Consider the following 11,918-nt stretch of genomic DNA (forward strand, 5'->3'; position numbering starts at 1 on the left):
ATGTGTAATAGCCTAGGTAATACTACTATATTTAAAATAAAACATAATTTTCAGACCCACAAATAATTAAGTAGGAAATATAAAGTTAAAGATATCTTACCTTTGGTTGTCAGTGTGAGTAGAACTGGCTCAATCCCGGTTATTACAAATACCCTCTTGTAGGTTTGGCGTGATTGATGATTAAACCGGTGTCCAAATGAAAGCACTTTGTTACAACAACATAAGACACACGATCAATAATGGAAGTATATATTTAGAATCTATAACACTGTAAAATACCCCCTTTTAGCATATTGGTGGTTTCCTTTAAGTTCCGTGAGTTTCTGGCCCTGAGCAGCCCTGTAACGTTACTCTGCTTTAACTTAAAACTAAACTAGATCCACATTAAGTGTTAAACGTTTTGGTTATGATAACGTTAGGTCTGCCATTCTGTCTATAGGAGGGGGTCATATATACATATAATGTAACGTCTATAGCCTAGCTATATCTATGGGGGGCGCAAAATTGAGAATGTTGCCTGAGAGGCTAAACTTAGCTAGCTAGGCCAATGCAAATCACAAAGTCCTCCCTTGACGTGTAAAAAAGATACAGGGCTTTCGTCTGTCTGCCCACTTCTGTCAATCAAGGTTAGAACCAGTGTATGGTTAGAACATGGGCACACCTATGTACACCCCTCAAGAGTTATAACCTGTGATATTATTGATAAATGTAATACAATGGTCGTCATTTGTACATTGTTATAACAAAGTATGATATGCTTGAGCTATATGATATGGTGTTTAATGGTTCAGGAAACCTTAACAGGAGGGTGTGATTCGACAGACTATGTGCCACTCATTGGCCATGGGAAATCTAATGTTAGGTAGCACTGACACTGCTCCGCCTCCTGCAAACTGGCAGCCGCTGTTTCTGGCAGCGCAGTCTGGATGCACACATTGAATGAAAGTCAGTGTAGCAGGCTGTTGCCACCAGCAACTGATATCGGCTCCCCGTAAAGTTATCTTAGTGTCTCGGCACCTGGCGAGACTGTGTTAGCAGAGATAATCTTACACATTGGCAAAGACAGGTTCAGGACATCTGTGGAAGGGGAAGGTAAGAGAGACATTTGCATTAACGTCAGCCGGGCTCTCATAGTATTTCTGGTTAGACAGGTAGGTAGGTTAGCTAGCTAGCCCAACCGACCAGTTTTACTCGCTGCTAATTTCTCGTTATCTTTTATTTTTGCCTAATTAATACAGAAGCGGTATACTATGAATGTGTTAACGATAAGCCAGGATACTTGTTTATAATTTTACTGTTTTCTGTGTCTCTGTATGCATTTGTGCTCATGCTACCGGTATTGGTAACGTTACTGTTAACGTTAGCATGCTGGCTAACTCAGATATCATGTTGCATGTCACCAAGACAAGCTGGCTAGCTCCTTGTGCTAGCTAACATTATGTGTTTAATGGTACATGTGGAAGGGTTACTTCCGTACAGCAACCAAACTGAGTATATGCTGCAAGCAAGCAGATACTGACGCTGTCTGTGTCTGTGTCTAGGACCATTGCCTGTGTGTGGCAATGCAGCGGGTCACGGTGCAGCTCGTGGCCGGTCTGATTGCAGCGGTGCTTTCGCTGCTTGCACAGCAGTGTTGGGCGGACGGCGGGGGCCTCAGCCTAGCGGAACGGGTTATCTGGGCTGTAAATTCCGGGGGTGAATCGCATGTAGACGTGCACGGTATTCACTTCAAAAAGGACCCATTGGAAGGGAAACTTGGTAAAGGTGAGTCGATGTTAACGGCGGTTAACTGCTAATATGACTCTGAGTGTCTTGCTGGGCTTCACCTGTAAGGTGTTGCTGAGAACGACATTGTGAAGGTAAAATCTGTTCCCCAAGAGTAACAGACATTTTAGCAGAAACATATGCATGGTCTGGCTTCCGCAAGTAACCACAAACTATGAGGAGTCAGCATAGAGGACTACAGCTCCGCCCCTCTCATCATGTAGAGGAAGCAGGTGATGATGTGATCAAATTGTAGAGAGTCATTCTTGGCTCCAGCCACAGATACTATAATTGCAAGTTGGAGTGAACACAGTGTGGTAACTTGCCATTTGAGCCAGAAGGGCACTGTATTTCATTGAGTGCAGGAAAAGGTCAGGGCTTGCACAATGTGGTGCTTTGCTTAAAACATGATCCGTTTTCCAGTAATGCAGCTATTAATGTGTTTTTGTGAGCAACGTGCACATTGAACCTGATGCTATTCTCCTTGTAGCATCTGATTACGGGATGCGTCTGCCAATACTGCGCTCCAGTCCAGAGGACCAGATTCTGTATCAGACAGAGCGTTACAATGAGGACACTTTTGGATATGATGTCCCCATTCGTGAGGAAGGAGACTATATACTAGTTATGAAGTATGCGGAAGTTTACTTCGCCCAGTCACAGCAAAAGGTATGGGAATTATTGATTCAGCAATATAATGGTGTAGTGTGTGTATTTAATAAAGTTGTCATTTTCATCTGTACAGTACAGTTTGCTTTAAGCAAGGCATGTCAGTACTCTGGGAGCTGTTGGAATACCCGTGTGTGTGTGTGTGTGTGTGTGTGTGTGTGTGTGTGTGTGTGTGTGTGTGTGTGTGTGTGTGTGTGTGTGAGTGAGTGATTTCTGATTTGAGAATGTGATTTCTGATTTGCGAATACGTTTTTCTAGGTGTTTGACGTCCGTCTAAATGGCCATGTGGTAGTGAAGGACCTGGATATCTTTGAGCGAGTGGGTCACAGTACCGCTCATGATGAGATAGTGCCCTTCTCTATTCGACGTGGCAAGCTCAGCGTGCAAGGAGAGGTGTCTACTTTCAACGGCAAGCTCACTGTGGAGTTTGTAAAGGTGAGCAGTTTTTATTTGAATTGACTGAGACATTTCTTGATGCCATTTTTGTCTGTCAAAAGGGAGTGCCAGTTTGCTTGCTTTACCATGACACTTAACACATAAATAGCATTTTGACAAATTCTTTTGTTGATACTAGGGGTGTCACGATTCTCCAAATCCTCGATTCGATTACATTTTCGATTCTAAGGTCACTGTTCGATTCGATTCTCGATTTTTACATTTACTTATTTTTTTAAAGCATAGGTTGCTATGCCATTTTTAGACTAGACTTTTATGCAATATAATATCTGACCTTTGTTCGCAATGTACCACACTACATTGTCAAATTTTAAAACATTTATTAACAACATAATGTAACAATAACATGTATCTATAACCTGTCATCTAGTTTCTCTTTTGTAACTGCAGTCTTCTTCACAGAAGATGACATTCAAGTTCACAACAAAACAAACAAAAAACAATAAAACAGCCATGTCCATAGTCTTCTCTGAACAATTAAGTGTCTTAACAAACTATTTACGAACAGTTGAGCATCCACCACACAGATCAACTGCCATGTTAGACGTGCTGCCAGTGGAAGAATATGGTACACGCACATAGCAGAGCTTGCAAACTGTGGCTTTTTTTGTCGACAACGCGAACATTGTCAACATAACTCAGTGGAAATCCCAAATACTTCCACACCGGCGACTTCAGTGAAAGAGGAGGGGGTTCAAGTTCTGTCGATTCTGCATCTGCAGTTGCCATGCTATCTTTTGACTGGCTGTAGCAAAATGGCGTTTTTCCACTACATGGTACCTGCTCGGCTCGACTCGGCCGCGGTGCCCCGTCCTCCTTTTTCCATTGCAGATTTAGTACCGCCTCATGTGTGAGGCGAGCGTGGCTGGTCGTCATAGCGACGCCGCAGGAAACTGCCGCGACCTAACGCGACACACACAAGAACGTCGAAGGTGTGTTGTTTTTGATTCTCGGCATGTTGCCGCAGCTAGAAGACAAATTTTGTTTCAAAAGAAGCTGGAGGCAGCAAAAAAAACCACCGCTGGCTAAACTATTTAAAAATGCCAGTGTTGTTCAGGACTCCCCCGTCTGTTGCTAGCAATGATGACGCAGTGATTAGTGACGATTCTCTCCGACCAATCAGTAGTCTGCTGGTTTTCACGTCACCTTTTGGTAGCTCAGCTCGCTTGGAACCTCGACGGAGGTGATACTAAAAAAAAAATACCTGTTGGCAGTACCAGGTACTTTTTTTTTTCATAATGGAAAACCCAAAAAAGTAGAGTCGAGTTGAGTCGAGCAGGTACCATGTAGTGGAAAAACGCCATTAGAGGAGGTTCACTGACTCGCAGCACTTCAACACTAGTGTTGACGAACTGACCGAAGAGCCGTTAATTAACCCAAGTAGTGTCACTGAACCGGGAGAATGAACCGACTCACTCCTGTGCGATCGGCGTATGCTCCGTTGTGTGTAGCTGGTCTTCTTCTGCTACTGTGTGTGTGTGTAGTAATCTAGCTCATTAGCGCCTCCACTGGCATGGTAGAATGAGTGGTGGTAGAATCAATCAGGAAATGGGTTACCTCGAGCAGGCTACACCAAGGGGGTAAGCCTCTCTTCAGAACTCGGGGGGGGACAACTAACCAAGCTTTGTGCAAAAATAACTAAATTTGCCTACCGGCAACTCTAAAACCCACTAATTAACACGTCATACCTTTGTTTGTTCAATCTGTATAAAAACCGAAGTGTAAAAACAACAGCTTTGTCGGGTTTTTGTACATTGAACAAATGAGATATAGTGAAGTTAATTAGTTGCAAATAAGAGTATTACCCGAAATGTAGAACTGTTCCCTTTACTATGACATTCATTTCAGACTTGAGCCCTGTGGGAAATTTCCATCATAATTTGTATAGAAAAGTGACTCGTATTCAAACACAAGACAGACATGTCAAATTGACAGCATATTTCCATAATGAACTCCATGTCTGAAAGGGCTGTTGGCAGCCAGCCGCAGTGTGTGTGGGCCATACAGATGACTGACAGCAGTCTCACATCTGGTTGCCCTTTCATCATATTTGTTTACTAATCATGTAGTGCAACAAATTAACTTTGCTCTCTAGGTCTTACCAAACAACTACTGTCTGTGAATCTGGTTTTATAGCCGCTATTTACCCCTTCTTCAAAGTTAGTGGTCGCTTGCCTCTGTTTCCATTTCTCATAGACACGATTGTCGTTTACTGTGATTTAGGAAAGGACATTTCGATATCCAAAACATCTGCTGTTTAGGTTGGAAGGCTTTGAAGTCTGTAGCCAGACTCTTAATAAGCAATGAGGGCCGTGAATCCATCGCCCTAAACAAATAAAAATGGCCTCTTATCTATTGCTATCTTTGTAATGACGTAGTAACTGTCACTTTTTTCTTTTGTCATTTACTCTCTGGTCATACATCTAGCGTATCCTGCGTGCCGTGGGCCTACAGATGCAAGGGTGTTGCAAATTTCCTACAACCTGATGTGTTACATTGCCCTTTTTGTCCTTCTTGCAATCAATACAGTACCAAGTGTCACTGTACTTCTGTCGCTAAAGGCATGGCTTTTCTTTAACTGATAGGCGAACTGTCAGAGTGCAGTAAGGAGAGGCAGTTTTAGAAAGGGTGGATGGCCTAAGTTTAATTTCTCCTGCTGCAAAATGTGGCATGACTGTGACTATAAGGAATACTTTATAAAATGCCTCACACTAAAACATGTTAAGTGTAGTTATTGCCACAGATCGACATCTTGTCAAAATCATTTTGACACGCTCTTGTTTACTTACCCCATAATTTGCAGCACTACAGTACTTCCAATACAGCACAACATCACAGTCAGAGAGATAACCTTTTGATTCTGTTTTTAAGTTTGGGAACTTGCCGCAGGCCATAGGAATAATATGTGTATATGATTGGTATTCCCTTTAAGCCCTGGGTTCTGACAAATGAAGGATTTTGTAGAACCTCTGGTTGTAGGCTACATTTGTAGGGTGGCGTACTTCGAAAAAGGTGTTTCTGTGGTGACCTCACTCTTCTTTTTCTTTTTTTGTACCGTCTTCTTTTTATTTAAAGGTAGCTCACTGGCCCCCTCTGTGTTGTTCTCTCATTAAAAAGACACAAGTGGGGCACACTGTCTGCTCTTGCTGCAAACGTTTAAAACTATTCTAACAATGAAATGACATCATCTCTGTAGCACAGGTGTTTTTTTGTTTTCCACGGTCCACTTGTTCAGCGGAAATCCACCTGCACCAAATGTTGATCCTTTCGTCACACTGTGGTACATTTTGAACTAAAGAAGGATACCATTTTTATTCATTGTGTTTGTGTCAATGAGGGTGCTCCAACCACTAATTCTTTTTTTTTTTTTTTTAAAGTAAGGATGGTAAGTATGGATCATTGTTGGAACCAAGGTTTGTCATCACTCCTGCGTGGTATTAAATAACCGTTCTTTTGCTTACAATTGGCACTCTGTGTTTCAGGGTTATTATGACAACCCCAAGGTCTGCGCTCTCTATGTAATGAAGGGGACATTAGAAGGTGAGTTCCGAGACTGCAATCACACCCTGCAGCATTTTTGCATAAAAAGTCAGTATACAGTGGCACTCATAAGTTTATGAACCCATGCTAAAGTTGACTAAAAAAGAGGAATACAAAAATCATCTTTTGGAAATTGATCTTAATGCCTTAATTAAAAAAATGAGGAAAAATCCAACCTTTAAGGACACCAGTTTTCTTTGTGAATGAATAATGTATCGTAAATAAATAAATGTTCCCAGGCCAGTTATTTCATGGATCCAGGATACTATGCATCCTGATAAAGTTCCCTTGGCTTTTGGAATTAAAATAGCCCCACATCATCCCATACCCTTCACCATACCTAGAGATTGGCATGGGGTACTCTCCATAAAATCATCTCTCAATGCAAATCAAACCAGCTATTAGGCTAACCGACATAAAACCATGCCAATCTCTAGGTATGGTGAAGGGTATGTGATAATGTGGGGCTATTTTAATTCCAAAGGCCAAGGGAACTTTATCAGGATGCATAGTATCCTGGATCCATGAAATAACTGGCCTTTAAAAATTTAAATCTGCCTGCCTCTATGGGAATTTAACATAGGGGTGTACTTACTTAAGCCATCTGTATTTTAAGGAAGAACATTTATTTATTTACGATACATTATTCATTCACAAAGGATTTTTCCTCATTTCTTTTATATAATTAAGGCATTAAGATCAATTTCCAAAATATTTTTTTTATTCCTCTTTTTAGTCAACTTTAGCATGGGTTCCTAAACTTATGAGTGCCACTTTTTAGTAGATTACAATGTCTCGCTCAACCATATGTACTCATTTTAGTACAGTAGTACAGTGTAGTAGTTTTAGTCATAGCTTTTAGGCATCCATTTGTGTACCAATTCCTTTGCATGGGATTAGGACTAACCTCGTCCATCTTCCCTTGCGCTTTTTTTTTTTTTTTTTTTTACTGGACAGATGTGCCAAAACTTCAGCCTCACCCTGGCTTGGAGAAGCCCGAGGAAGAGGAGGAAGAAGAGGAGGATAGTGAGGGAGGCGAGGAAGGTGGGAAGAAAAAGGTCCCCGCAGGTTCCAAGAACAGGGTCCAGTCAGGCCCCCGAACACCAAACCCATACGCAGCAGACAACAGCAGCCTAATGTTTCCCATCCTTGTGGCGTTCGGGGTGTTCATCCCCACACTGTTCTGCCTCTGTCGGCTGTGAGCCACAACCAGCGATTGAGGGGACGTCAAACAGACAAGAGACTATGGAGAGGGGGAGGGGTGGAGGGGAGGGGTGGGGGGGTCAAGGCGACAACAGCAGCACAGGTAAAGGCATACACCCAGGAGAGAGCTTGGAGAAAATCTTGACGACGGAGGACAAAAAGAGACGATAACTTTTCGGAAAGCCACTTCGCGATGAAGCAAATGCTGCCTTTCGAAATTCTGCCGTTTGCGTTAGAGAAGGAGATGTAAGAAGTGTATGCTGTGCACTTCTATGTGAATGTGTTTCGCATCCACCTCTGCTGACACTTTTGAACAATGTTAGTCATTTCCACTCCAGAGACTGTGCAGGGTTTAGCGATGCCAGTCTTCACAGTTTGAAAGCCCATTTCAGCAGCTAAGGGATGCTCAGGAGTGATTGGTCCGGGCCAGTTTTTATAAATTAAAAGCATCGTTTTGTACTGGGTGTAGCAAGGAAGCCCACTCTGTTTGATCCTCCTGCTCCGCATCTGGTCACACACGTTACCTTCAAATTGGAATTGGTGCTGCTTAGAAATTGGTTAAATAGAATAAGTTAGTGGAAACACAGTTGCCATTTGAGAGGTTCCCATTTTTCTTTTACTTATCTTTTCTTTCTTCCTTCCACCCACTCAGATCTAGTTAGTCCTTTTGTTGACGTGCCATCTACTTGCCATAAGTTGTTGAAGAAAGTAATTGAACCAGCTCTGTAGCTGGTGGGATTATTTGCTGTCTGCTGTCTAAGACAGCTTGCCTTTACATAAATATAGGTTGCTTGTATGGTGGTAATGCATGACTTGTTTGGCATTGTTCCACCCAAACAGTGTTCGAGGGCCATTAAACGTGTCCTCAACAGTGATCACAAATTCAAAGTCCTTTTTTTTTCTTCTTTTTTAAGGAATGATCTATTTTAAAGTTGAAGAGAATCAAGAATCAAAGTTTATGCTGTGAAGGGCTTCAGTTCCAGTGAGTCAGGAGCTCTGCATCCTTTGCCTTTTTGACATATTCATTAAAGGTGCTCTAAGTGATGTGACGCGTTTTTTAGGCTACAACGTTTTTTTGTCCCATACAGCAAACATCTCCACACTATCTGCTAGCTGACTGTCCCCTGAACCCACTGTAAAAAAAACGCGGTCTCTGTAGACAGCCCAGGCTCCACAAACGCCAACAAAAACAAACTGCGCCAACCTGCACCATGAACCATAACAAACAGTGTTCCAGCCAATAACCGACAAGGAGGAGTTGGTTGAGTCATGAACGTGCATTGTGGAAGTAGCCTACTGGCTAATGCTGCTGCAGTGATGGCTCAACCAGCTCCTTCTTGTCAATTATTGGCTGGAACACTGTTTATGTTTGGTGGTGCAGGTTGGCGCAGTTTGTTTTTGTTGGCGTTTGTGGAGCCTGGGCTGTCCACAGAGACCGCGTTTTTTTACAGTGTGTTCAGGGGACAGGCAGCTCGCGGATAGTGAGGAGATGTTTGCTGTATGTGACGAAAAATGTTGCCTAAAAAAAACGCGTCACATCACTTAGAGCACCTTTAAGTATGCATGCCTGCCTTCTTGTTTCACCAAAGAATGTCTTTATTTTATTTTTTTTGTTATAAGAGGAAAACGTGGTGGCCTATTTAATTTGACAAAGTGACACGTGAGGCCTTTTTGGCAAGTGGTTGAAATTGGATATATTTGGACCACGACAGTAGCCTCACTTATCAAAATTGAATTGAGAATTGATTTCGAGGAATAGAATTTAAATGGAAAATAATTTGCTACATTTTAACATCAGTGGCTAACTGGGAGGATGGTTGTAATTTTTTCTTTATTTTTTTGTCATAAATTTGTGTTTTTGATTTCGAACTTCAGTCCTCCATGTTATTTGAAACTGAGACAGGCGGCTGCAGCTCCATGTTGATATAATAAACCGTGAGAATCTGTGCCAGTCAATGCACTTGTTTCATACGTCCCCAAAGTTGCTATCTGTGTGGTTCCACAAGTTCATCCACCTGCAGTCAGAGATGAGAACACACAGCATCAGTGTAAGTAGAAAATCAGATGTTTACTTGGCGTTATATATCAACATTTAATGCATTTTCTACCTTGTTCTCTCGGCCTTTTCAAATCTGTTGTCTTAAAACTTCTTAAGATGGACTGTACCATTTGTGTTGATCCAGTGTGAACTTTTCAGTGCAATTAATCTGCTTGTTCTGGTCCTTGATTGAGCAAAACTGTCTTTATCTATCTTAATCTATCTTTGAGCCATTTTTCCTACATGGCCACATACTCCACTTTGGCTGTGTTTTAGTCTCAGCTTTTGGACAGTGATATCCCTTTTTTTGCTTTCCATGCGTTCTGAAAAGCAGCTTTGTTCTTCAGTTTTAATGGAGTTGTGTTGTGAACCCTCCTATTTATGTATCTCGTTACCTCCCTTAAGTGCTAAACTCTACTCTTAAGGAGGGTTGTGTAACTTTGCCTGTTTCGTTAATGCGTCTTAAATGTCCCCGACACCGCCCTGGCGGTATTGCTGTTGCCATAGGCAGTACTGGAAGGGGGGACGGGGGAACGGTTAATTCAGGTGTTGTGGATCCTTCCTCACTCCTCGATTCTCCCTCCCATTTTGATTGATGCTGAGCAAGAAGTTGGTGCCAGAAAATATTGGGTCAGTTGGCGTTTTTTTGTTTTTTTATTTTTAAGTTTTAAACCCAGCTCATATTTAAAACACATAAGCACCTTTTTTTTCCCCTTCTGAAAAGATGCAAACATTTCATTTAATTCAGCACAAAAGTCACCGTGTTGTTTCTCTGCAAGTCTACACAGTTGCGTGTGTATATATAAGGTACAAAATCACGCTTCTTATTTTATTTTATTTTTTATATTGTGTGACAACCGTTTTGTTCTCATCGCTTTTGTGTTGTAGCTGATGTGTTAGGTTTTCTTTTTTCTCTCTCTTGAGGAAGACTCTGGCCTTTCTTCTGGGGAGGAACGGTTGTTGGTACAGAGAATACAACGGTCGGAAAAAAAGTCAAATAAATGAGATTATGTCTGAAAATATGGGATCTTCCATTCTATTCTATATAATTTAAATCAGAGGGGCTGCTCTGGGGATATTTTATAATACGCTTGGATATGTATGTTTGAAATTTTTCCTCAGGATCTGTTTTTTTTTTGTTTTGAGTGTTAACTTGATATTTTATTGGTGTGACATTTTGCACTGCCTCATGTATTTTAAAATCATGTCATTTTTGTGTGTGTTTTGTCTTTTGTTGCCTTGAATTATTGAATACATTGTGCTTTAACATCATTAGCCTTGAAGCTGCTGTTTTGTTGGCTTATATCAAATTTTCTCTTCTCTGTTCGAACACACTTTTCTGGGCTCGATTTTCATTCCACACAAGCAGCTGTTTCCGGAGTAAGAGACGACTGTCCGTAGAATTATTATATCTGTAGTTTGTCAACCTCAAACCTTTCTAGGAGCAAAGCCAGTCAAAAACAAATGTTAAGGTTAGAAAGAGAAGTGTACACATGTGCTGTATGTGTCCAGCACTTGTTTCAAACTTTTTTCGGACCTATTATTGTCAATACATGTCACAATTGAAGGAACTAGAGTGGAATGAAGATCTGCTCTCGGTGTCTTTTTTTTTTTTTTTTTTTTTTTTCACATGAGAACCAAAGAATTGCCGCCATTCCATCCAAATTCTTAAACACAGTGTCCTAACGTGACGCTAAAGGTTCTTCATTTCTTTCATCCTTTTTTTTTTTTTTTCCCTCACCTGGTAAAACAGTGAACAAACCAGGGGAGGAAAACATCTCATGTCATCAGATTTAATATTTAATTATTCCCCTGCCATGACGCCCAATCTTCTTGAAATGTCCCTCCTAAAAAAAAAAATTAATGTAAAAATTGTTTGAGATAACATTTTCCAGTGTGTTGCTATTTCTCCTTTTCCCCCTCATTTTTCAAAGCAACTGAACATTGGAGATGAATTTAAACTGAGACAAATTTAAACAGCAAAACTTCCAGGCAGCAGACCACACACACACAAGCCAGGTCTGACAGCCACCGATCACACAGTGCGAGTGTATGAGACTTAGATATGAGTCCTACTGTGTAGACATACATGTGCTGGATGAATAAATGCTCTTCTGGGGGCTGTAGGCAGCAGCAGGTGGACTGGGAAATGTTTTCTAGACCCCTGATCTTACTCTGATGTGGCATATATCTGCAAAATGGGAAATGCTGATAAATGCTGTCTCTTTTTAATAAATGTGCTATTTTG

General features: G+C 41.3%; 1 protein-coding gene across 1 annotated transcript; it reads left to right on the forward strand.

Moving 5' to 3' along the window:
- The first annotated feature begins 840 nt into the window (after positions 1–840).
- mlec (malectin) lies at positions 841–8,507 on the forward strand. Its single transcript, XM_031300802.2, has 6 exons — positions 841–1,092; positions 1,542–1,764; positions 2,255–2,433; positions 2,692–2,868; positions 6,372–6,429; positions 7,387–8,507. Exons 2-6 carry the CDS (start codon positions 1,563–1,565, stop codon positions 7,629–7,631), a joined length of 861 nt encoding a protein of 286 aa, XP_031156662.1. The 5' UTR covers positions 841–1,092; positions 1,542–1,562; the 3' UTR covers positions 7,632–8,507.
- Positions 8,508–11,918: the final 3,411 nt, after the last annotated feature.

The sequence above is a fragment of the Sander lucioperca genome, chromosome 2, assembly GCF_008315115.2.
Source record: "Sander lucioperca isolate FBNREF2018 chromosome 2, SLUC_FBN_1.2, whole genome shotgun sequence".
Classification (NCBI taxonomy): Eukaryota; Metazoa; Chordata; class Actinopteri; order Perciformes; family Percidae; genus Sander; species Sander lucioperca.